The following is a 26,624-nucleotide window of genomic DNA, read 5'->3' as shown; positions in this document are numbered from 1 at the left end:
CATAATTTTTTATCTTTACCTTTTTCTTCTTCTTCCTCTTCTTAAAGAATACCCTTCAGCATTTCATATACTACTGGTTTGTTGGTGATGAACTCCTTTAGCTTTTTCTTGTCTGTGAAGCTTTTTATCTGACCTTCAATTCTAAATGATAGCCTTGCTGGGTAGAGTATTCTTGGTTGTAGGTTCTTGCTATTCATCACTTTGAGTATTTCTTGCCACTCCTTTCTGGCCTGCACAGTTTCTGTTGAGAAATCAGCTGACAGTCATATGGGTACTCCCTTGTAGGTAACTGTTTTTTTCTTGCTGCTTTTAAGATTCTCTCTTTGTCTTTGGCCCTTGGCATTTAAATTATGATATGTCTTGGTGTGGTCCTCTTTGGATTCCTTTTGTTTGGGGTTCTCTGCGCTTCCTGGACTTGTAAGTGTATTTCTTTCACAAGGTAGGGGAAGTTTTCCATCATTATTTCTTCAATTAGGTTTTCAATATCTTTCTCTCTCTCTTCTTCTGGCACCCCCGTAATTCGGATGTTGGTACTCTTGAAGTTGTCTCAGAGGCTTCTTACACTATCTTCATATTTTTGGATTATTTTTCTTTTTACTCTTCTGGTTGGGTGTTTTTTGCTTCCTTGTATTTCACATCATTGACTTGATTTTTGGGATCCTCTAGTCTGCTGTTGAATCCCTGTATATTATTCTTTCAGTCAGTGCATGCTTAATTTCTGACTGATCCTTTTTCATTCTTTGGCATTCTCACTAAGTTCCTTGGAGGTATCACTAAGTTCCTCAGAGGTTTCTAGAAGATTCTTGAGTAACCTTACAACTGTGGTTTTGAACTCTATATCCAGTAGCTTGCTTCCTTCCATTTCTTTCATTTGTGACATGTTTCTCTGTGTCTGCATTTTGGCTGCTTCCCTGTGTTTGTTTCTATGTATTGGGTAGCTGCTAAGTCTCCTTGAGTTGATGAAGTGACCTTGTGTAGTAGTTGTCTTATAGAGCCCAGTGGCTTAGCCTCCCCAGTCACCTGAGGTGGACACTCTTGGTGCACCCCCCTTTGTGGTCTGTGTGCACAGTCTTGTTGTAGTTGAGCCTTGATTGCTGTTGGCATCACTGGGAGGAATTGACCTCCAGGCCAATTGGTTGTGGGAACCAGCTGCAACTACAATGGGAGAGCTGCTATGCAAGAGACACCTTATGGGGCAGGACTTGCTTCAGTAGGGCTTTAGTGCTCACTGAGTCTGCCCCTTCAGTGTGTCGTTTATGGATGTGAAGAGTTGTGATCTGGTATGGTCTCACACTGACCACTGGGCACTCTGGCTCTTGGATCTCCAAGGAGGAGCAAAGTCAGCCACTGCCTGGGGCCACCAAGCAGGAGCTACAGAGAAATCTTCAGATTCCTTCTCTTTGTATCAGGTTTGGAAGTGCCCAGATGAGGCCCAGCTGTGAAGCAAGGCAGGCTGGTGCTGGTGCTGGTGCTGGTCTTGGGCCTTTTATTGATAGCTTTGGGGCTCCCTGACCCAGCTGCAGATTGTTTGATAGGTTTTAGGCTGAGAAAGGACAGGCCATTCATATGCAAGAGCCATTGCTCACAGCAATGTAAATTGGGTAGGGCGGTGGTCTCAGGGAATCTCCAGGGCAGGGAGAACAGAAATGTCTGCCAGTCAGCATTGCACAGGGGAAGTCCCAGAATGGGAACAAGGACCACTAAGAGCACCTTTGTCTGGAAGAAAGCTGCCCCCGCATTCCTGCCCTGATACAGTCCAGTTTCTCCCTGTATCTGTCTGTGTCCCCCAGAGCCTCACCCAGCACTGGAGCAGCACTGGAGCTCAGAGCAAGCAGGAGCTTGTAAATTCAGTTCACAGTGCCGGCCTTTTAAGAGGAGCAGCTGGGTCTCTAGCATCCTGTGTGTCACTCAGCCCCAATCCACACTTGTTTTCATAGTCCACAGTTCTTACTGCATATAGAGATTTATTTCCCCAGCTCTGGAACCCTGGGCTGGGGATCTGGTGTGGGGCTGGGACCCCTTGCTCCTCTAGGTGGCCTCCGCAGAGGTGATCTCCCTCCTGATTAAAAATTTGGTACACCCAGGTGCCGGACCAGCCCATTCCGCACCTCTGCACCTCCTGCCAGTCTCATTGTGCTTTCTTCTTTACCTCTCTAGTTGTAGTACTTCCACTCAGCCAGTTTTTCTGCAGTTCTGGATGATAGTTGTTGTGTATTTTAGTTGTAATTTTGATGTGGTTGTGGGAGGCAGCAAGGTACAGGTGTTTACCTATGCTGCCATCTTGGTTCCTCTCCTGCTGATTCTTGTAGGATAAATACTTCTACCTTGGCCAGTTTCAAGCTACCAATGTTTTAACAACCTGTTCACAACACTCCTGAAAACTTACCAGTCATTTCTCACAATCTATGAGCTAGCTTGAGCACAATAATGAGAAACAAAGTATGGAAGGAGGGAAGAGACGATCCCACACCCATCCTGTGCCAATCAAGAGGGTTGAGAGAAGAGATTACTCTCAAGGCCAAGAGTTGGCCAAAACAACATGGGGAATTATTGTGTGTGTTTTTTTAAGTTGAAGAGATTATATCTCTACTACCTAGCAATATAACCCCTTTCCTCCATTTCCTGTATGAAATCTCCAGCAAATTCGGCATTGATCAGGAAAAGCTTTACTACAGCTGTGGATAGGAAGAGTGAATGAAAGTCAGCATTGGGGAAGGTTATTAAGTAGAATCCATAAGCCATGGAATAAGTAAATGTTGCTTTGAACTTGTTCAATGTAGTTTTTTACCTCATTAAATTTCGTATTTATATTTAAATGTGTATTTCCTGTGTTAACAAGAACAATCAGCTGGGGATTGTGTTAGGCTAGGAACAGCCGTGGGCAAACTACGGCCCGTGGGCCAGATCCCGCCCGTTTGAAATGAATAAAACTATTGAAAAAAAAGACTGTACCCTTTTAAGTAATGATGTTTACTTTGAATTTATATTAGTTCACACAAACACTCCATCCATGCTTTTGTTCCAGCCCTCTGGTCCAGTTTAAGAACCCATTGTGGCCCTCCAGTCAAAAAGTTTGCCCACCCCTGGGCTAGAAATTAGAAATGCTTAGTCTTTGAGGGTCCTGGAGGGAAATGCTTAGTCTAGAAGGGGAAGCCAACATGTAAATACAAAATGCAATTCAATGTGAGAAAGGCTATTATAGAAGTACTAGAGGCCTGATGCACAAAAATTCGTGTAAGAGTAGGCCTTCCTTCCCCTGGCTGCCGGCACCGGCTTCCCTCCAGCACCCAGGACCTGGGCTGGCTTCCCTCCAGCCCCAGCTTCATCAGGAAGGCCATCCAGAAGATGTCTGGTCTAATTAGCATATTACCCTTTTAATATTATAGATTGGTCAAGGCACTGAAAGTACATAGGAAGTAGCAGCTTATTAGCTTTCCAGGGAACTCTTTAAAAAGCATATTCATGAAAAAGGTGAAGGGATTAAGTACAAATTGCCAGTTATTAAAATAGTCATGAGGATGTAAAATACAGCATAGGGAATAGAGTCAATAACATTGTAATAACTATGTAAAGTGTCAGATGGGGATTAGACTTATAGGGATGATCACTTTGCAAGGTATATAACTGTTTAATCACTATGTTGTACACCTGAAATTAATATAATATTACATGTCAACCGTAATTGCAAAATAAACTTTTTAAAAAAGCATATTTATTTAAATATACTGTAGGTCCATAGAATTTTGAATTTTCGATATTTGATCCCCTAACAATGGCTGATGTACATTGCTTATTATCTTAGTTACTAGTGGCTCAGTGCACAAAATTTGTGCATGGGGTGGGTGTCCCTCAGCCCAGCCTGCACCCTCTCCAATCTCAGACCCCTCAGGGGATGTCTGACTGCCTGTTTAGGCTGCAGGTATTGGGCCTAAACTGGCAGTCAGACATCCCTCTTTTAATCCAGGACCACTGGCTCTTAACTGCTCACCTGCCTGCCTGCCTGATCGTCCCTAGCTGCTTCTGTCTGCCAGCCTGATCACCCCCTAACTGCTCCCCTGCTGGCCTGATTGACACCTAACTGCTCCCCTGCTAGCCTGATTGCCCCAAACTGCCCTCCCCTGCTGGCCTGATCACCCCAAGGCTTTCATTAGTATAGATATGACCCTTCACAGAAAATTTCACTAACCCTGCTTTACAATAAGGGATTGACGATTGAATCATTGGGGCCAGGCACCAAGATTTCCTTTCTTTGAATAGTGGAGGGAATAATTATCTTGTCTTTAAATTGCCCTGAACATCAAATGAGATAATGACTTAGAAAAGCATAAAAGCGCCATATAAAGACAACTGTCTTTTTCATGTACTGAAAAGACAATAAAGTGGTAAAATGAAAAACACTATTTTTATTCTCCCCCTTCCTTCCTTTACAGCTTTTATTTAAATTTTGAAATTTACAAAAATTTCACTCCTATTTTCATTTATTTACATTCAAAATTATTTTGTATTAGCTTCAGGTTTTATATTATTTACAGAATAGTGGTTAGACAATCATATACTTTACAAAGTGTTCCCTGATATTTCCAGTACCCACCTGGCTTCATACCGTCATTACAACACTGTTGACTATATTCCCTATTTAAGTGACAATAGGTTTACAGGTTCCTTCCAATCTTTCTTTTGTGTTGCTTGCCCTTCCTTTCCTCTCTCACTTCTTTCCTCATTTTCTTTGTATAGTATCTCAGTTGGCCCGCAAAGCTCAGCGAAGGCACTGGGACATGCTTAATTCATTTTGCAGACCAGGAAGTTGAGGCCAATTCCCGTTGGCTCTGGAACTGGACTCCTTGCGCAGGGAGCCCTCACAGCCATGCTCCCCACTCTTCCAAGGGACAGCCACGGGGCAAACAGAGCAAACCTCCCCGCCAGTCTTCTGAGCCTTATTCTCAAGCACTTCTTCATCGTGGACACTCCACATTCTTTCCTCTCCCTTGCTCCCTGCCCCCATTCATTACTGCCCCCCCTTTCTGGGGAGCATGTGGTAGGCTTCACACTCACCATGCAGGCGCATGCCGCCATGGGGCACAGTGTGGCGGGAACTGGGGGCAGGACGGGCACGCACTTGCTTTTGGGCTGCGGTGGGAGCAGGAGTCACCACCTCTCAAGTGCGCAGGCTGCTGGGGCGAGGCCGGGTTAGCACTGGGAGCTTCGCCAAACCACTGCAGTGGGTTGCCCGGCAGTGTGGCACCCTCCACTGAGGTGGCACTGCCCCTCAACCCCCGCTCAGGGCTGCGGATCCATGCTTCTCCACTGGAGCATCCTTCCATGCCAGCAGTCATTGCCTCTTGTTTCCCGCTGGGCCGACCCGCATCTTGGGGCCACTGCAGAACCTCACTCTCCATGGGCAAGGCAGATCCCCACCTGCTGGCCCCCCGCCCCAGCCTGAGCCCCCTCCAGTACACCTCACCTTGGCGCCGCTCTGCGCCTCTTGGGCCGCCCACCTCCTAGCCGGCTGCTTCTCTGAACCCACGGTGCTCTCTCAGGAGCCGCCCCTCAGGCAGGCCAAGAAGGACAAAGCCCAGAGTGAGTGAGTCTTGAACCCCCACATCCCATTCTCTGGATTTCCTTCTGCAGCTCCTCTCTGTTTAACATCTTGAATGGGCACAGGGTTCGGGCACCCTGTGGCCCAGCCATATGGCCTCTGGACAACCTGGTAGAGTTGGTCTCTGCGAACCTGTGTATCTGTGGCCAGAGGCCTGGCCTGGGTCTCAGGAATCCCATGCCTGCTGGAGAGGGCTGCTGGAGGAGGACCAGAGCCCGTCCATCATTAGCTCCCCAACTCCAGAGGAGGCAACACAGGCTCACATCCCCCGGCTGCCACAGCCTGCCCACCTGAGCCTGCTGTGCTCGCAGCCTGGTAACTGGTCATTATGTTACAGAGTAATGGGCAATTAGCATATTCCTCTATTATTATATATGATATCACCAGGGAAAATATAATTTTAGCCCAATAATGAATATTTGAAAGATTTTTGAGGTTTAAATGATGATCAGCAAACTATAACTTAAATGTACAGTGTATGCACCAACACTCCAATCTAATTTGAGCATATCCACTACCCAAAAGATGCTCTTTTCATCTATTCTCCCTACCACTGCATCCCAGCCTTTATATCCAGGTAATCCCTGATATGCTCTCTGTCATTATACTAGTACTGATGACTTTTCGGTTTTCCATTTGTCTTTTGTTCAGTTGATGTGGAACCCATTTTCCTTCCTTTAAAACAGTGGTTCTCAACCTTCCTAATGCTGCGACCCTTGAATACAGTTCCTCATGTTATGGTGACCTCCAACCATAAAATTACTTTTGTTGCTATTTCATAACTGTAATTTTGCTACTGTTATGAATCGTAATGTAAATATCTGATATGCAGGATGTATTTTCATTGGTACAAATTGAACATAATTAAACCATAGTGATTAATCACAAAAACAGTATGTAATTATATATGTGTTTTCCGATGGTCTTAGGTGACCCCTGTGAAAGGGTTGTTCGACTCCCAAAGGGGTCACGACCCACAGGTTGAGAACCACTGCTTTAAAAATCTTTCCCATTGCTTGTAAACAATCGGAAATTGTTTGCTGAGCAACATATAACCTTTCTGCAATTTGTTTTTGAGTTTGACACGCATCTTCATCCAATAATGCTTGTAATTGTTGGTCTTCAAACTTCTTCGATTGACCTGGACATTCTTTGTCTTTCACATCAAAATCATCACTTTTAAAGCATTTAAACCAGCCTTCACAAGTATCTTGAGATGGAGAATGTTCACCATAAGCTTCCCAAAGTACACGATAACTTTCAGCAGCACTTTTCTTCAAAATGAAGTAATGAATTAAAACTTCCCGCAAATACTTTTTTTTTTTTGGCACGAAATTAGACATTTTTAAGTGTAAAAATATCTATGTTAACACCTTCATAAAATTTGACATATGAAGGTTTGAAGCTTGTTGTCAATACAACAAAATAGCATACATATCAAATCGCTTATATATCAACGTATGTGTAACTCCATCTATTGAAAAAAATCCGCATTATTAACCGGTACAACTAGTACATTTCTCTAGTAACTAGTATTGTTGAGCATCTTTTCATGTGTTGATTTGCCATTTATCTATCATCTTTGATGGATAATATTCAAGTCTTTTGCCCAATTTTTAATTGGGTTGTTTGTCTTACCATTGAGTTTTAAGAGTTCTTTGTATATACTGGATTCAAGTTCTTTATCAGGTATGTGTTGTGCAAATATTTTTTCTAATCCATGACTTGCATTTTCATTTTCTTTACAGTGCTTTTTGAAAAGTAACCTTTAATCTTAATGACGTTTAATTTATAGATATCTTTCATAGTTTGTACATTTTGTGTAAAGATGTACAAAACCCACGATCATTAAGATTTTTAAATGTTTTCTTCTAGAAGTTTTCCAATTTAGTTCATACATTTAGGTTAATGGTACAATTTGGGTTCATATTGTAGATGAAGTGAGGTAAGAGTTGAGAATTTTAAAAATAGTTATCTAGCCAATCATTTTAGCAGCCTTTGTTGAAAAGATTATTCCTTTTCCATTGAATTACCTTCTTGAAAAGCTTTCTTTCTGTTTTTTCTAATTTTTCATTAATTTCTTTATCTGTCTTGACATACAATAAATAAGGCATTGCTCTGATTATTGTAACACTGTAGTAAGTTCTGAAATCAGATAGTATAACTCTTCCAAATTTATTGTTCATTTTTAAATTTTGTTGGCTGCTCCAGGTCTTTAAATTCCATGTGAATTTTAGGTCAGTTTTTCAGTTTTTACAAAAAATATTGCTAGAATTTTTTTATTAAAATTGCACCAAACATATAAATCAATTGGGGGAAATTAAAATCTTAATATATCCTAAGTCTTTTTTAACCTATGGAGATGGCATATTGCTATATATATTTAGGTCTTCTTTAATTGCTTTTAGCAATTTTTGTCCATTTAAGTTTATGGGTCCTGCACATCTTTGGTCAAATTTATTCTTAGGTATTTTATATTTTTTTATGTTACTATAAATTGAATTGTTTAAAATTTAATTTAGGTTGTTTGTTGCTAGTGTATTAAAATATAATTGATTCAATATGTTGATCTTGTATCCTGAAAAATTTTCTAAAGTATTAGTTCTAATAACTTTTTTTGTGGATTTCTCAGGAGATCATGTTCTCTCTGAATAAAAACAGTTTAGTTCTTTCTTTTTAATCTGGATGGTGTTATTTCTTTTTCTTGCCTTATTGTATTAGCTAGATGTCCAGTGTAGTGTGTTACAGAGATGGTGAGAGTAGACATTCTTGACTTGATCCTGATCTTAGGGGGAAAGCATTCAGTATTTCACAATTATGTATGATCCTAGCTGAAGTGTTTTTTTTTTTTTTGTGGATGTCCTTGATCAAGTTGTATAAATTCACTTCTATACTGAGTTTGCTGAGAGTGTTTGTCATGGCTGAATGTTGAATTAGGTTAAATGCTTTTTTTTCCCTTTCTTGTATTGAGAGTATTATTTTTTCGTATTCAAGTTATCATTTTCTTCTTGAGTGAGCTCTGGTAGTTTTTATCCTTCAAGTGGTATTCTTTGGCATAAAGTTGTTATTATGCTTTTAATGTCTGTAGAACTTTTAGTGCTGCAACCTCTCTCACTGGTCACATATTGGTCATTTGTTTATTCTCTCTTTTTACCTGATCAATGTGGCAAGAACTTTATCAATTTTATTGATTTTTCAGTGAATCAGCATTCAATCTTATTGACCTTTCCCCCCTTTTTTTCAATTTACGCTCTTACTCTATTTTTATGGTAATATTACTTGCTCAGAAATCTACTTTGTCTGATATGAATGTAGCCACTCCAGCTTCATTTTAATTAGTTCTACTGTGGTATATCTTTTCCTATCACTTTACTTTAAAAAAATGTTGTTGTTGTTTTTTAATATATTTTTATTGATTTCAGAGAGGAAGGGAGAGGAAGAGAGATAGAAACATCAATGATGAGAGGAAATTATTGATTGGTTGCCTCCTGCACGCCCCCTACTGGGGATAGAGCCTGCAACCTGGGCAAATGCCCTTGACCGAAATCGAACCTGGGACCCTTGAGTCCACAGACAGACGCTCCATCCACTGAGCCAAATCAGCTAGGGCTCAATCTATTTTTTTAATATACTGTTCAGATTTAAAATTTAGGATGATTCTTTTGAAGAAATTTTATCTATAAATCTATCAACTTAGACTCTGAAAAAAAATGATAAACTATATATTTATGATAAACACCTATAAAAATATATTTATTTGTCAATGAGTTGAAGCTAAGATGAAATGGCCATAAGATAGGAATGTGGATTGGTGTGCTGTCATTGTTTGTAATGCTAGATATGACTTATGTACAAATTACACATTCTTAAATCAGCATAGTAATTCTTTGTGAATTGTATGTTCCTAGAAGTTTTTAAATGGGTATACATTTACTTATTTCTCCTTTATTTTAGAAAAGACTTAAAGGATTGAAATTAGTATATTTTAAAAGTGTCCTTTAGAACATGCATATTTTTGCTTAGCAGTATGTGAGATCTTTATTTTCTAACTTCGTTAATATTTGATTCTTAGGTATTCAGAGGATGACTATCTTCAGATTATCACAAATATACAGAGCTGTCCATGGAAACGACAAGTAGAAGAATATAAGGATTTTAGGTAAAAGTTTTTTTCATAAATAATATGAGATTTGCTTTGTAGGGAAATAGGCAACATGCTGTTAAAAAGAAAAGTAGAAGGAGCCAAGTGATATTCAGGATGGTTTCATTCTAAGACCCTCTCATGAGTCACATGGCACTCTAGCCCCACCATTTACATAGACATTTGTAATTTTGCTACTGGAATTAATTATAAAATTCCCAAGTTTAAAGTGAAAGATTTTTAATGCTTTTTTTTAGAGCACATTGCTTCTTTTTTTGTACCAGTTGTATTTAATGTTTATTTATTTATTTTTGAAATAAAATGTAATAAGCATTAGGATTGTTTGGAAAGCAGGAGGGAAAAATCATTCATAATTTCATCATTTTAGAACAAAAACTGTGTTATTTTCTGCATATTCTCTTACAATTTTTATTGTCTTCCTAATACTAGCAATATTCAGGAGTATGAGTTGCTCAAGGTAATAACCTGTGGAGGAGCCATCAACCTGACAATACCAGGTTGCCAGTTGATGATTATAGAGCTATCCTGTGCTTGGATAACTTGGAGCCCGCCCAGGCAGAGATAAATCATGTTAAATACTATGCTGTGGCGTGTGCATGAATGCTTACGTGGCACCCCTTCCCCCCAGTCCCTGCAGCGAGGCCATAGTCTCTGTGCTTGCTTGGCCTCCATTGCTCTGCTTCGCTTTGCCCACGTTCTGATTTTTTATTTGTATCAATACAGGTTTTGTCCTGTGACAAGTTATTTTACTATATTATAATCCAGAAATATGTTTTTGTTTTTAATGGGTCATATTTTCAAAGTTTACTTTAAGTATCATGTCTTTTTCTTAATATATTTTTATTGATTTCAGAGAGGAAGGGAGAGGGAGAGAGAGAGCGAAACGTCAATGATGAGAGAGAACCACCGATCAGCTGCCTCCTGCACGCCCCCACTGGGGACCAAGCCCACAACCCTGGCATGTGCCCTTGACTGGAATCGAACCTGGGACCTCTCAGTCCTCAGGCCAACGCGCCATCCACCGAGCCAAACCAGCCAGGGCAGTATCATGTCTTTTAAAAATCGTATTAAGGACACTTAGCTTTCCGCTGAGATTCTCTGGGAAGCATGTGCTGTTTGGCTTCCTTTACTGAGGGAAGGCAGCTCATCCTGTTTTCATGGTGCTGTGGCTCTGCCTGCCCCTCCTGCAGTCAGCATACACTGGAGCTGGCAGACCAGCTGCCTTTGATTCTGCTGCCATTTTGAGAGGGGTTCTGGTCAGCTCCCACTGGGTGTAAAAGTAACTTCCTGATTGGGTCAAAACTAAAAATCAATATATTCTTTCCATTGGGTAGACCTGTAGATGTTGTGACTTCCTGTAGGATACCATTAAGCATCTTTCACTTCAGGATGAGAGGTGAGGAAGGGGGTTCCTGTTTAACTATTTCATTTCCAGGATGTTTTATGCTACAGTGTGTTATGCAGGGTGGGACAAAAGTATGTTTACAGCCCTAGCCGGTTTGGCTCAGTGAATAGAGCATCAGCCTACGGACCAAAGGGTCCCAGGTTCGATTCCTGCCAAGAGCATGTACCTTGGTTGCAGGCTCCTCCCTGGCCCAGGCCGTGGTCAGGGCTCCTGCAGAGGGCAACCAATCGGTGTATTTTTCTCACATCGATGTTTCTCTCCGCCTTTCCCTCTCCTATTCTTTCCAAAAATCAATGGAAAAATATCCTTGCATGAGGATTAACAAAAACAAACAGAGAAAAAGTAAATAAATAAGGATGATTAAATGTTTAAAAAATAGGTTTACAATTGTTTGTATGGAAAATAATACATTAATTAATAAATAATAATACAAGCATAAACACTGTTTTGCATACTCACAACTATAAACCTACTTTTGCCCTGTCCTATATTCTGAATATGTCCCCTCAAAAGTCATAAGTTGAAAACCTAATCCTCAAAGTGATAGTATTTGGAGGTGGTGCCTTTAGGAGGTGATGAGGTTATTAGAGCCCTCATAAGTGGGATTGATGATTTTATAAAAAGACCCCACACTGCTCTCTCAAGCCTTCCACCATCTGAGGACACGGTAAGAAGACAGACATCTGTGAACCAGGAAGTAGGTTCTCACTAGATACTGAATCTGCCAGCTCCTTGATTTTAGAATTCCCAGCCTCCAGAACTATAAAAATTAATTTCTGTTATTGCCCTGGCTGAGTAGCTCATTTGGTTAGAGTGTCATTCTGATATGTCAAGATTGCACAAAGGTTGCGGGTCCAAGCCGTAGTCCAAGCACATACTAGAAACAACCAATGAATGCATAAATAAGAGAACAAATTGATCTCTCTCTCTCTCTCTCTCTCTCTCTCTCTCTCTCTCTCTCTGTCTCCCTCTCTCAAATCAGTAAATTAATATTTGAATTTCTGTTGTTTATAAGCACCCAGCCATACTGTTCTGTTATAGTGAGTCAAACAGACTAAGACATGGTCTTACTCAGCACTAGATTTGAGAGATCTTAGTGACAAGGAGACCAGAAAGAAATGACTCCAAGTAGCTACAGCAATCTTGAAAAAGAAGAACAAAGTTAGAGGAATTACAATACCAGATATCAAGCTATACTACAAAGCTACTATACTCAAAATAGCCTGGCTCAAGAACAGGCTTATAGATCAATGGAACAGAACACAGACTCAAGAAATTGATCCACACCATTATGCTCAGTTAATATTTGACAAAGGAGTCAAGAGCATACAATGGAGTAAAGACAGTCTATTCAGTAAATGGTGTTGGGAAAATTGGACAGATACATACAAAAAACCAAACTAGACCACCAGCTTATACCATCCACAAAAAGAAGCTCAAAATGGATAAAAGACTTAAATGTAAGTCATGAAACCATTGCAATAAAAAATTAAGATACTTAGGAATAAACATAACTAAGGAGCTACAAGACCTGCACTCAGAAAACTACAGGACACTGAGAAAAGGGATAGAGGAAGACACAAACAAGTGGAAGAATATACCATGTTCATGGAATGGTAGAATCATTAAAATGTCCGTACTACTCAAAGCAATCTATAGATTCAATGCAATCCCTATTAAAAAACCACAGTGTATTTCACAGATCTAGAAGAAACCATAGGCAACAAAATCTCAGACATCTCTTGTAGCAATATGTTTACTAATACAGCTCCTAGGGCAGCGGTTCTCAACCTGTGGGTCGTGACCCCTTTGGGGGTCAAACGACCCTTTCACAGGGATTGCCTAAGACCATCGGAAAACACATATATACTTACATATTGTTTTTGTGATTAATCACTATGCTTTAATTATGTTCAATTTGTAACAATGAAAATGCATCCTGCATATCAGATATTTACATTACGATTCATAACAGTAGCAAAATTCCAGTTATGAAGTAGCAACAAAAATAATTTTATGGTTGGGGGTCACCACAACATGAGGAACTGTATTAAAGGGCCGCGGCATTAGGAAGGCTGAGAACCACTGCACTAGAGCAAAGTAAGCCTGGGGCAAGTTACTGTTGCGATGGGGGATGGAGGGAAAGCAAAGGCGACAGACATAAGCAAAATCAGAGCATCTAGGAAAAATTAAAGGGAAGATATCCTAAAACTTCCAGGAAATCTCCACCAATGAAGCAAAATAAAAAATAATGCCTCTATTATTCTGTGAGCAACAAACCAAACTGAGTTGGGGTCTCAGACAATTCGCTGGTATGATTGTAAAGACAGACAGAAACTCCAGGATTGGAGAGGGCTCTCCTGAGGGCTCCCAGATTGGAGAGGCTGCAGGTCGGGCTGAGGGACCCCCACACCCTCAGTGCACCGGGCCTCTAGTGATGTCATAAATATCCAAAAGGCCCTTGGCAGAAAAAAGGTTCCCCACCCCTTCTCTAGATAATGTGGCCCACCTGTGTATACCTGAACTTGGTCAACCTGCTTTTGGGGGATGGAGTGATAAGAAATGTCCTAGTCCTTGATTCTGACCCCAAACTTTTGGAGTGAAGAGGGGACAAGGAGGACAAAGGTTTTTATCTTAGCCAATCAATTCTGTGATTTTCCTAGTCTGTTCACGAGCTAGTTGTCTGAAATAAGCCTAATATGAATATTGTGGCTTGGTGACATTTCATGAGCCCTTAAGGCAGTGGTTCTCAACCTGTGGGTCGCGACCCCTTTGGGGGTCGAATGACCCTTTCACAAGGGTTGCCTAAGACCATCGGAAAACACATATATAATTACATATTGTTTTGTGATTAATCACTATGCTTTGATTATGTTCAATTTGTAACAATGAAATTGGGGGTCACCACAACATGAGGAACTGTAATAAAGGGTCGCGGCATTAGGAAGGTTGAGAACCACTGTCCTAGGGCAAAGGAAACTAAGGAGAAAATAAACAAATGGGACTACATCAAAATTAAAAGTTTTTGCACAGCCAAAGAAACCATCAACAAAACAAAAAGGGAGCCCACTGAATGGGAGAACATATTTGCCAATGATACACCCAATAAGTGGTTAATTTCCAAAATATATAAGGAACTATTTGAACTTAACAAAAGGAAGACAAACAATCCAATTAAAAAATGGGCCAAGGACCTAAATAGACACTTATCCAAAGTGGACATACAGAAAGCCAAGAGACATATGAAAAAATGCTCAGTCACTAATCATCAGAGAGGTGCAAATTAACATGACAGTGAGGTATCACTTCACACCTGTCAGAGTGGCTGTAATCGACAAATCAGCAAACAACAAGTGTTGGCAAGGATGTGGAGAAAAGGGAACCCTAGTACACTGTTGGTGGGAATGCAGACTGGTGCAGCCTCTGTAAAAAACAATATGGAGTTTCCTCAAAAAATTAAAAATGGAACTCCCATTGACCTAGTGGTCCTACTTCTAGGAATATATCCTAAGAAATCAGAAAAACTAATCAGAAAGAATGTATGCACCACTATGCTCATAGCAGCATAATTTACAATAGCTAAAACCTGGAAACAGCCCAAGTGCCTGTCAATAGATGAGTGGATATAAAAACTGTGGTACATTACACAATGGAATACTTCACAGCTGTAGAAAAGAAAGCTCTCTTACTATTTGCAACAGCATGGATGGATCTGGAGAGTGTTATGCTAAGCAAAATAAGCCAGTCAGAGAAAGTCAAGTGTCACATGATTTCACTCATATGTGGAATCTAATGAACAAAATAAACTGATGAACAAAATAGATCCAGAGACATGGAAGCATGGAACAGACTGATGAATTTCAGAGGGAAGGGGGAGGTGGGGAGGTGGGAGGGGAATGATTAACCGGGAACTTGTATGCATATACGTGTAAACTATGGACACAGACAATAGAGTGGTGAAGGCCTGGAAAGGGAGGGTATGGGGTGGAGAGGGTAAATGGAAAAAAAGTAACACACAAACAAAGGGATCATCTATAATACTTGCAATAATAAGTTAATTTTAAAAATTAAGAAAAAAGATAAAAACAAACAAAAAAACCAAAATGTGTTTATAAATGTAAATTAACAAGCCTCATCATCACTTCTGTACACAGAGATGGTTCATTTAAGTAACACAGAAATTCACCTAAATGGCCTACTCAGGGTCACCTGAGCAGTCCTTTGTGTAATCTGGAAATGGACATTCAAATTGTAAAAATACCGTGCAGTCTCATTACAGATCCAAATGTATTGTATCCTTAGCAAGTACCACTGGAAGGACAAATCATCTTCAATCTATACAGCAAGGGTCCTACCAGTTGGTCTTTCCTCAGCCTCACCAAGTGCCCGCATACCTGGAAATGTAGACTTCAGCCCTCCTCTTTCCTGTCTTCTCTGCTCCAAAAGTTGAGTGAGGACAGAACATGACTGTTTTTGAAGATGTTTTATTACTCTATTTGATTAAATAAATAGCTAACCATATTTTCTTTTATTAATCCAGTGAACAAGTATTTATTAAACACTTCTTTTGTTGCCACTCACTGTGCTAGACACTGGGAACACCACAGGCATGCTCTTCCCTTCATGCGAAGACAGAGAGTAAACAAGAACCAGCTACACTGCCCTGGCTGGTGTGGCTCAGCTGGTTGTAGCATCATCCAATGCACCAAAAGGTCACAGGTCCATTTCCTGGTCAAGGCACCTGGGCAGGTTGCAGGCTTGATCCAGGTTGGGGTGCGTACGGAATCTAACCACTAGATGTTTTTCTCACGTCTACGTTTCTCTATCACTCTCTTCCTTTCCCTTCCTCTCTCTCTCAAAAACAAAAATCAATAAAAACATATCCTTGGGTGAGAATTTTTTAAAAAGAATCATTTACAATGCTGTCAGTGCTACGAAAATAACAAACATGCTGCACTGGGTGAGGTAGGGAGGGATGGATGGATCAGGGGAGCCCTCTCTAAGCAGGTTTGAACTGAGACCTGGAGCAGCAGAGTCAGCCTTTTCTTTTTTTGCATCTTACAGACTTTAGTTTCTAATACAGTAAATATTAATCTTTAATATCCCACATAAATAAAAGGCTCTTTGGGAGTCCTTTTATTTTTTTTTCCAGAGCAAAAGGGTCATGAGGCCAAAAAGTGAGAAAACCACTATGGTTCATCCCCAGCCATGATTGGTCCATTTCTTGCTCTGACCCCATAAGGCGCCATTTTGATGGAATTGCAAACCACTCCTCTAGAAGGTCCTGGCTGGGCTGAGGTTTTAGCCCATTGGAGCCCAGGAAGCTGATTGGTAGTGATCTGTTGGATGTGAACTAGTTGGCTTATCTTCTGATTAGCCTGCAAGTGAGGACAATCATTCCCCAGCAAGTGTGCAAGCAAGGATGACCCTTTCCCCAGCCAGCATGGAAGCGAGGAATTCCATTCCCTCAGCCAGTGTGGAAGCAAGAACTATAACTCCCCGAGGCGGCCTAGAATCAAGGACTGCCACCCCTAGCCCAGGCCTCCAGCGTGACCCTGGGGCTCCTCACCACCCACAGCAGCAGCAGCACCAGTGGTGGTGGAACCCCAGAGCGAACCACCAATGAAAACTGCCTTCAAGCTGGGCAGCAAGATGGTGGGACCCCAGCCTCTTCCTCCGGCCACAGCCAGGGCCAGCAGGGGTTGGCTAGGAGGGTGTTCAGGTTTTTCTTAAGATTCCTATGCTGTAGGCTGTCCACTGAAAGGCAGCATCTGGAAAGGACAAGAGTGAAGCCAATATAATTTTTTACGATAGCGGACAGCCAAAGCAGGACCACAGTCAGTGATGCTGGGGGAATCAAGCTGCACTCTACATTTTACATGTTGAACTTTAAAGATGCTGAGCTCCAGGGAGGCCAGCCATGCGGTGCGGGAGAGGAGACAGTGGCTGAACACAATGTGCTGTGGGTGAGAGCAGGGCCAGAAGTACATGCTGTGTGTGCAAGGTGAGGGGACTCGGTCCAGAGGGCCATGGACGTGGGCAAACTGCCCAGGTGTTGTCTGCATGGGATTCACATCAGGATGGCATCTGGCATCTCCGTGGACTTCAGAAGCATCTTAGCCACAATACCCTCTGACCTTGGAAGATTGCCTGAAGCCCTCGGGGGTCAAGAGGAAAAGCTGCTCTCCCTGTGAGTGCACCCCTTAGCCCCCACCTGAATGAAACTTCAGAGACTGGTCTGTTTTTCCTGGGACCCTTCTCCCTTCCCTGTGCTCCTTTGCTCCCATGTTTGTGGGGGTTCTTATTAAATTATTTGGTTCTCTCAAATTTTATAACATACCTGATGCTCCAGAAAATAAAAAAGAAAGAAACTATATAGGTGATGGATGCCATGCAGACAGAAGGGCCATTTTCTGTTTAATATCATCTTGGTATAAAAAGTGCATCAGTAACCATGATGCTCTCTCAACAGCCTATCTATGTCTTCAGGCTCTATTAAAGTAAACATCTGAGACTATGCACTTATTGCTTATTTTTATTCAAGGGAACAGTCATGGTGATATTTATTTGCTTGAATATTTATTTATTGTAATGTTCTTTTTATGGGCATATTAGTAAACTAAATTATATAACCCCTCAACAGAAGTCTGTGCAAGTAAATCATAATAAACTGCTCAATTTCCTAAATTTTTACAAATATGGAAGGCCAAATCTGGGGAGTTTCTGGCTTATTTATAAATCTGAATTACAGAAATGCCCCTTATTATGATAGATGTGAAGTAGCTAAATCATTTTCTATTTTATTTTTATTCGGCATTTTATATCAGATTGGAGAAAAGTGAAATATGAGCCTTAAAAAGGAGGTAATATTCTTTTAGTAGGAATTACAAAACATTGAATTCTGAATAGTAGAAGCAAGTGAATAATTTCTAAATCCATCTGCAACCTGATTACTGAAGCTCTCAACATCTGATATCTAGGGGCTATTTGAAAATGGTGGGATTTCTGTGGTCACATGATATAAAAATAAGAGAACTTTTATGAATTATTATTTTTTAATCATTATTGTTGAGAGTATTACAAGTCTCCCCATTGGGTTCCCCCCATTACCCACATCCACCCAGTTCCCATCCCTCCTGATTAAAAACACGCCACACGTGGGTGTCGGACCAGTCAATTCTAGGCCTCCACCCCTCCTACCAGTCGCGATGCACTTTCTTCTTTACTCTCTAATTGTAGGACTTCCATTCAGCCAGATTATAGGCAGTGCTGAGTGATGCTGGTTCCATATTTTAGTTGTAATTTTGACGTGGTTGTGGGAGGCGGTGAATACTGGTGTTTACCTATGTTGCCATCTTGGTTCCTCCTATTAGCATCTTATAAATCTCCTTCTTCTTGTGATGTTGTGATGTTGTGATATGAATTCTTTTTCTTAAATAAATATGCTTCTTGCTAGCAGAAGAGTTAAATTTTATTTATCAACAAATATTTATTTAGGAATTACCATGTCAAAGCACTGTACCCTTCAGCTTGGTACAGTGCCAGGGTGCAGTGTAAGATACCAGTGAATGTATATTAAATGAATGGCTGCATGAAAGTAAATAAGAAAAATGCACGCTTTCTTATTGACCTCAAAGAAATTGTAGTTAGTTTGGAAAGATAAGATATAAAACTACAAATATGTATGATTTAGTGTCAAAATGAGTGATTTATACAAATACCATAATATAGCAATGCCCAATCACCATGGGATATGATTTCTTGGGATGTTTTGTGGAATGGGGCAGGACTTGTGCTATAACTCTGAGGTGGATAGAAAGGAAGGGAGAGAGCAATGCGGATGAAGGAAGCCAGGAATAAACATGAGTACGTTTCAGGACCAGCTTCACTAAAGCAGTGAACTTACTCTAGAGCAGCGGTTCTCAACCTATGGGTCGCGACCCCTTTGGGGGTCGAATGACCCTTTCACAGGGGTCGCCTAAGACCATCGGAAAACACATATATAATTACATATTGTTTTTGTGATTAATCACTATGCTTTAATTATGTTCAATTTGTAACAATGAAAATGCATCCTGCATATCAGATATTTACATTACGATTCATAACAGCAAAATTACAGTTATGAAGTAGCAACGAAAATAATTTTATGGTTGGGGGCCACCACAACATGAGGAACTGTATTAAAGAGTCGCGGCACCAGGAAGGTTGAGAACCACTGCTCAAGAGAGTGCTTGGGATAAAGGGATACTCGTAGGTCAGTAGGTGCTCCTGATGACACACAGGGTCTCTGATGAGCAGAGTGAAGTCCACAGGCTTTCTGTAGACACCAAGAACCCAGTAGGGATATTGCTAGCATCAGAATTATGTGATGGATTTATTATTTTAGAGAATGCTTCAGTCAGCAAATTATTTAAATTAGAGTCTTAGAAGGAAATGAATAGACTGAAGAAAGACGGAGCGGTCAGGGGCAGCTTGTAGAAAGATGACCTTAGGATGTTGAAGATCTAAAACATCAATCGTAGCCATAAAAATATCAAGGGAGGGACTCTTGACTGTGAGCTCCTCAGCATCATAGTGTGTTTTATTTATCTTTGTATCTCCTGTGCCCATCACACAAGTGGTACCAATAAATAGCTGTAGTATACATACCTAAAGAATTGGCAGGACTTAATTGATCATTAAGTCCTAGTTTTCTAATTGAAGGAGAAGGAAAATGGAGAGTTGGCTCTAGCCAGTTTGGCTCAGTAGATAGAGCATCGGACTGTGGACTAAAGGATCCCGTGTTTGATTCCGGTCAAGGGCATATAACTCAGTTGCAGGCTTGATCCCCGGCCCCGGTCAGGGTGCATACGGGAGGCAATCTATCGATGCGTCGCTCTCAAGTTGATGGTTCTCTTTCTCTGTCTCTCCCTCTCCTTTCCACACTCTCTAAAAATCAATCAAAAAATATCCTCAGATGAGGATTAACAAATAAAAAAGAAAGATAATGAGTTGAAGACAAATGGAATTGTTGGGTCTGGTTGATTGGGATAATAGTGGTGCTACTGACAAGTAGACAGATTTCAAAGGGAAGTTGCTTTTGAGAAGATGAACCCATGTGGACAGGCTGCATTTGAGCTGCCATTGGGACAACCTGATGCAGAAGACATGTTCTTTCTTTGGGGTAAATGCATATGTTAAGAGAAAATGGACTTTTCTGAAAAGAAAGGTGGGTGCTGTTTAAAGTTACCTTAGGTAAGAAATATGGACCTTTAAAAGCCTTCTACTCAGCAATCTTTCCCCCCCTGCTTAACAGCATTTGTCCTTTTTTATAGATTATTAAGCTTTTACTCACTCAGCACTTAATTGTGCATCTGAGAACTTGTAGCTGGGGTTTGTGTCCCTAACTTTTCACAGCCTTTCACTGGAAACAGCTGAGGTTCAGATCAGTGGTTCCATAAGCTTTTGCAATTGTATGTGAAATAGTATATTTTTTAGAAAAAGATCCTTAACTTTCATTAGATTCTCACGGAGCCTAGGATCCCCAAATGAACTAAAATATTTCTAAGAACGTTTCCAAACCTGAGGCCCTGTTTACCTTGGGATTTTATTGCTTGTCTCACTTTCCCAGTAAGCATGGTTATCATAAGCTTAGGGTGACACCCCCCCTCCAGTTGATCCTTCCTTAAAATCTGGACATTTTAAGTTTCAGTAATGAATTGGTATTTCTGTGAAACCTTAGTTGAACCTAGTTAAAGAGGGGTTTAAGTAAGAGTTGATGTTCTACCACCTTGGTTTTTCTTTGTCATTTAATTTTATCTTATACTAGAGGCCTGGTGCATGAAATTCGTGCACAGGGGGATGTGTGTGTCCCTCAGCCCAGCCTGCACCCTCTCCAATCTGGGACCCCTCGAGGGATGTCCGACTGCCCGTTTAGGCCCGATCCCACAGGACAGTCGGACATCCCTCTCACAATCCAGGACTGCTGGCTCCCAACTGCTCACCTGCCTGCCAGCCTGATCTCCCCTAACCACTCCCTTGCCAGCCTGATCGATGCCTAACTGCCCTCTCCTGCCAACCCGATTGCCCCTAACTGCCCTCCCCTGCCAGCCTGGTCCCCCCACAACTGCCCTCCCTGCAGGCTTGGTCCCCCCCAACTGCCCTCCCTGCAGGCCTGGTCCCCCCAACTGCCCTCCCCTGCTGGCCATCTTGTGTCCACACGGGGGCGGCCATCTTGTGTGTTGGAGTGATGGTCAGTTTGGATATTACCTCTTTTATTAGATAGGATAATAAAAGCCCAGGGACCATAATGCCATAACAACCAAGAATGACTGCTTGACCAGTTGCTATGAGGTGCATTGACCACCTCTCGGTCCCTCCCCTTCACCCCTGGCCCGCAGGCTCCGATCTCCAGATGGCGAATGGTGAACCAGTGTGGCTGGCAGTGGTGGGGTGGGACCGGGGGGCAGCAAGGGGAACCGGGTGGCTGGTGGCAGCGAGAGGGACTGGGGACTGGTGAGCAGGTGGAAGATGGCCCTGACCATAGGCTTGGCCTATGGACCCTTCCTGCCCATGATTTTGTGCACTGAGCCTCTAGTTTACATGTATTTGTATGAAGTTAAGAATGCTGACATGCCCAACTTCAGCTTTTAAAATTCTACTTCAGTTTTTTTCCTTAAACACAGTTGACATACATACTTAATGAAAAATCTACCTGGATTTCAGTTTAAGCAATTTTTGATAGGGTGGTTGTACACTTAACTATAAGAAACTGCCAAATTATTTTCCAGAGTAAGTGTAACATTTTATACTCCAAGAAACAATGTATAAGAATTCCTGTTGTTCTATATCCTCACCACCACTTGGTGTTGTCAGACCTTTGAATTTTAGCCTGACTCCTATTTCATGGTATTTTCAAATTATACATCCCTGATAACTAATGACATTTAGCATTTAACATGCATTTATTGGCTATTCACATTTCTTATTTTATTTTTTACCTCTTGACCCCCTTCAGTTAAAGAAATTATTACTCTTCCCATTCTCTTCCTCTCACATTTAGAAACTGATGGATAATCATTTGCTTGAACTCAGATATTTGAGAATTACATAGAGATGCTTAAATTAAAATTAAATATGATATGTAACATCCCTGACTCTTTTTTCTCACATCTATTACATCTTGAAAGCCCCTTGTGAAGCCTGGAAACTTCTGGTAAGCTGATTTTATCCAAGCAGAAGATCTTAGGGCTTCAGTAATTAGTCTTGGACTCCCTAGGTAACTTGCATGGTAATTACTGCATTAGCTTTTGTGAATTGTTTTCTAACTTAAAAGAAATGTGTTTGTTTGTGTAATCAATTACTGAAAACTAATAGGTACACAAGCAACAGGGCCTAATTTTTATTTTACTTTCATCTTTTCCCACAATTACTCATACCACTCATTTATTTTCTTTTGGACCCCCTGACATCTTAGATTTGTTTAGATATTCCCATGTTTCATGCATGTGAGTTTGAATCCAAAATGACTGAACATTATCAGTCACATATTTATTGAAAACTTAGTGGCTGAAAACCATGCTAGTATGGAACTGCACACATGTATTTAAAGGCTCACGCATGAAATGCCTTTCAGATTATTTGTAAGACAGGTATTTTGTGCCCGATTACTTTGCTACAGAGAACTATCCCATGGCAGCAGTTTTATTAAATCTTGAATTATCTCCTCAGGTTTGATTAGATTACAATTTCTTGAAAGTTATTCCTTTGAATTTTCATGTTGGATATGTAGGAAAAGATTCCAATGCTGTATTAGTAGATGCATGGATATTTAAAAAATAACAGCCACGGTGTTATTTTCATTTTTAGTTGAGCTCCTTGGAAAAAATACAGTGCAAACAAAATATACTTACATACTGTATCATACTACAGTGACATTTAATGACTTTGCTGTGTGAAAGAATGTAAATTCTGCAAGTAAATAGATTTTGAAAAATTATAGAACTGAGCAACCAAACTTGGTTTAACCAACAATATTTAAAGCTATTTTCTTATTTTTAATATATTTTTATTCATTTCAGAGAGGAAGGGAAAGGGAGAGAGAGATAGAAACATCAATGATGAGAGAGAATCGTTGACCACCTGCCTCCTGCACACCCCAACTGGGGAATGAGCCCGCAATGCAAGCATGTGCCCTTGACCGGAATCAAACCTGGGACCCTTCAGCCTGCAGGCCGACACTCTATCCACTGAGCCAAACTGGCTAGGGTGCTATTTTCTGATATATTTCTCCAAAAGCAGTAGTTATAGTTTGATTTGAGTTAGCACTTTGTGAGATTACATTTTTTTTTTTTACTTATTTAGTCAACACTTATTGAGCACTGTTATGTCTCAGGCATTTTATTTTGTAGCACAAATTTCTTGGAGAGAAGCAAAAATCATCAGTATTAGGGGGTTCTTGTGATTTTTACAAGACCATGTTTATTTTTCTGAGCAGAGTTCCTATCCTCCTCAAACCCTTTAAATGTTTGCTGTTTATGATTCATACAGGGTGACTACAATGATGGCTTTTTTTTTTTTTAAGATTAAGAAGATGTGTGTATTTTATGATAAATGTTTTGGGTCAGTTGTCAGATTGAAAAAGCTACTTTTTCTCGTTTCCTCTGCATCCAGACCATTTTTCACCGTTAATATCCTGTCATATCATCTATTTGTCATGCCATACACCATGCCTGTGCATTTAGAAAAGCAACGAAAACCACACCCTGTCATTGTGCCTGTCGGATTTAATAATAGAAACTGGTTCTTGCACATTTAGGGACTGGTTTCTCTCTTAGTCTTCAGAGTATAATCTTTGCCATAAAAATGCATCAATGGGATTCATTGATATTCTAAATTTTATTTTAAAACTTATCTCCCATGTTATAGGCAGTATTAACCATATTACCTTATGCTCCCATGTCAGATAAGCCTCCTTCTAGACTGTCCTGCCTTTCAAACCCTCTGTTCCTTATTGTGTTGCTTGCTATGTCTTCATTGGTACCTTACATGGTTTAAACCAGGCGTGGGCAAACTATGGCCCGCGGGCCGGATCCGGCCCGTTTGAAATGAATAAAACTATTCAAAAAAAAAAGACCGTACCCTTTTATGTAATGATGTTTACTTTGAATTTATATTAGTTCACACAAACACTCCATCCATGCTTTTGTTCCGGCCCTCAGGTCCAGTTTAAGAACCCATTGTGGCCCTCAAGTAAAAAAGTTTGCCCACCCCTGGTTTAAACCCTGGGACAAAGTCTCAGCATATAGAGCTTTCTTCAGTGATTCAACATTTTACATCTCAGTTGCCTGCCTGCCCTTTGCTTTGACAGTCATTTTCTTTTATATTTTATTTTAGCTTGGTTTAGTTTTTACATTTGACTCAAATACATGAGCTGACCTTGTATAAACTTAAAAATATCATATCAGTGCATACATTAGCCAACCAGGGAAAAACTCAGTCATTTGAGTTGCTGACTGAATTTGGTCTTTATTCATTCTCTTCCTTAGCCTGAAACTTGTGCTGATTCCATATTGAAGAGTGAATTATATATTCTCCTGGACGTTTCTATGGCTGCCAGGTTATGAAAGGCTTTGAGTGGGTTGAGATATAGCTAGGATGAACCTGCAGCAAATTTGCAAAGTATGTGAGTGTTCATTATTATTTATTTTATATTTCACATTTATTTCAAGATGCAGGTGCCTTCCTTTTTTTGATTTTGTATAAATTGTCCCAGCTTCTTTGCCTCTCTCTCTTCTCAGTGCCTCCAGGGCCAAGAACACCACACGATGTTGTTTCCATGTTCCCAAAGGTTTTCTCCATCATCCTTCCTCAAAACTCCAGTTTCTTTGTGCCAGATTTCCACTGACATGCGATGCGCTAATTCATATTAAGATGTGAATGATCAATGGCTTTTCTGAATGTCATGTCTCCCATTCTAATTGCAGTCATTAAGGATAATCACCAAATCTGACTTCCAAATTCTAAATGTATAGGCCATCCCACCTTCCTAATTTTGGAAGAGGGCCAGGAAGCTGAAGGTAAAACTTCCCTGTGTGATTAGTGTCGTAAATTAACCAGTACCAGTGATAACTATCAATGCCCCATATTTCACTATGATGCCAACCAATAGTCACACACACTAATAACAGATTCCCCCTGGGTTGCTGGAATTTTTCCCAAATGGATGGCTGTATTTTCTTGTAGGCACAGGCATGTTGCTAAAAAGAAGTAGTGTCTATTTGAAGCCCTTAATTCCTCTGGTCTGCTGGGGTGGAAACAGTGTTTTCATGCCTTTGGAATCCCTGTCAAGCACTGAAAGTCTTTGATCATTGTATTCTTAATAAAAATAAAAACAAAAACTACTCCTTTAGTTTGAAACATGTATTCATTGTAAGCCAATTAATTCTAAAATCTCAGTATTTTAGCTTTCCACCTGATTTTATTTTTCATTTCACTTCTTATATGACTCCTTCTCGTCCACTACATAGCCAAACCCTGGAAAGAGTTGTCTGTACTTGTTCTGTCTTCCACCCACATCTCTAATTACACCACTTCACCTATGGTCAGCAGTGACCCACATTGCTAAATCCAAGACATTTCCCATTCCCATTTTGCTCGACCTCTCGCTAAATCCAAGACATTTCCCATTCCCATTTTGCTCGACCTCTCACCTCTTATCAGTGTTTTGAATTTATAGACCATTCCTCATTGCTTGAGAGATTCTCATACTTGGTTTCTGAGTCACTCTGTCTGACCTTTAAGTTCCTTCTTCCTCATGCCCATCTCAATTCGTCCTCAAGTCCTGTTTGTATTTTAGAAGTCTCTCTCTCTCTCTCTCTAGAACACGGGAATCTCTGCTGGCACATAGGTGGCATCCATGACTGGCTATGGTTGATGGAACTTGCTTCTTCATTACCTCTCCTTTGGACTGTTGTGGTCACCTGCACCCTAGTCATCACACACCATCTTCATCCATTCTCCACACAACAGCCTAGTGGATTTTTTTTAAAATGGAAATTTGACTACAGTCTGTGGTTAAAACTCACGTCTACCACCGCACCCTCCACCCCAACCAATTTGGAATCATTTATTTTTTTAATTGCATTCAACGCCAAAACTAAGGCCCTCTGTTGCCTGTCCACTATCTAATTCTCTGAACACATGAAGCTCCTGGCTCTTTTTGCATCACTCAGGTTTGTCTCATACTTCGTCAAATGTATTACACTGGCTTCAGCCACAGAGCATTGACATTGCTGTCCCTTCTGCCTCCCCATCTCTCCTAGTAAATATGTACTAATCTTTCAGTCATCCCTTCCCTGAACAGCTTGGTCAAGTCATTGCTGCTGTCCTATAATGAGAATCTTCTTCATAACACTGATCACAGTGTGAATTTCCATTTTGTGTGTGTGATGAATTTAGAGGCCTGAATAATTTGTGAC

General features: G+C 40.7%; 1 protein-coding gene across 2 annotated transcripts in view; it reads left to right on the top strand.

Moving 5' to 3' along the window:
• ST8SIA6 (ST8 alpha-N-acetyl-neuraminide alpha-2,8-sialyltransferase 6) overlaps positions 1–26,624 on the top strand; it is a gene marked incomplete at its 5' end in the record, with an annotated part of 154,993 nt that overhangs the window by 99,960 nt on the left and 28,409 nt on the right. For both annotated transcript variants that reach the window (XM_081091339.1, XM_081091338.1), the window contains one exon: positions 9,669–9,755. In XM_081091339.1, the coding sequence (XP_080947465.1) occupies positions 9,669–9,755 (87 nt within the window). The remainder of the gene's footprint in view (positions 1–9,668; positions 9,756–26,624) is intronic.

Source organism: Myotis nattereri, assembly GCF_964212035.1.
Source record: "Myotis nattereri genome assembly, chromosome: 1".
Lineage (NCBI taxonomy): Eukaryota > Metazoa > Chordata > Mammalia > Chiroptera > Vespertilionidae > Myotis > Myotis nattereri.
The sequence above is the reverse complement of the archived record's forward strand: the minus strand, read 5'-3'. Positions and strand labels throughout refer to the sequence as shown.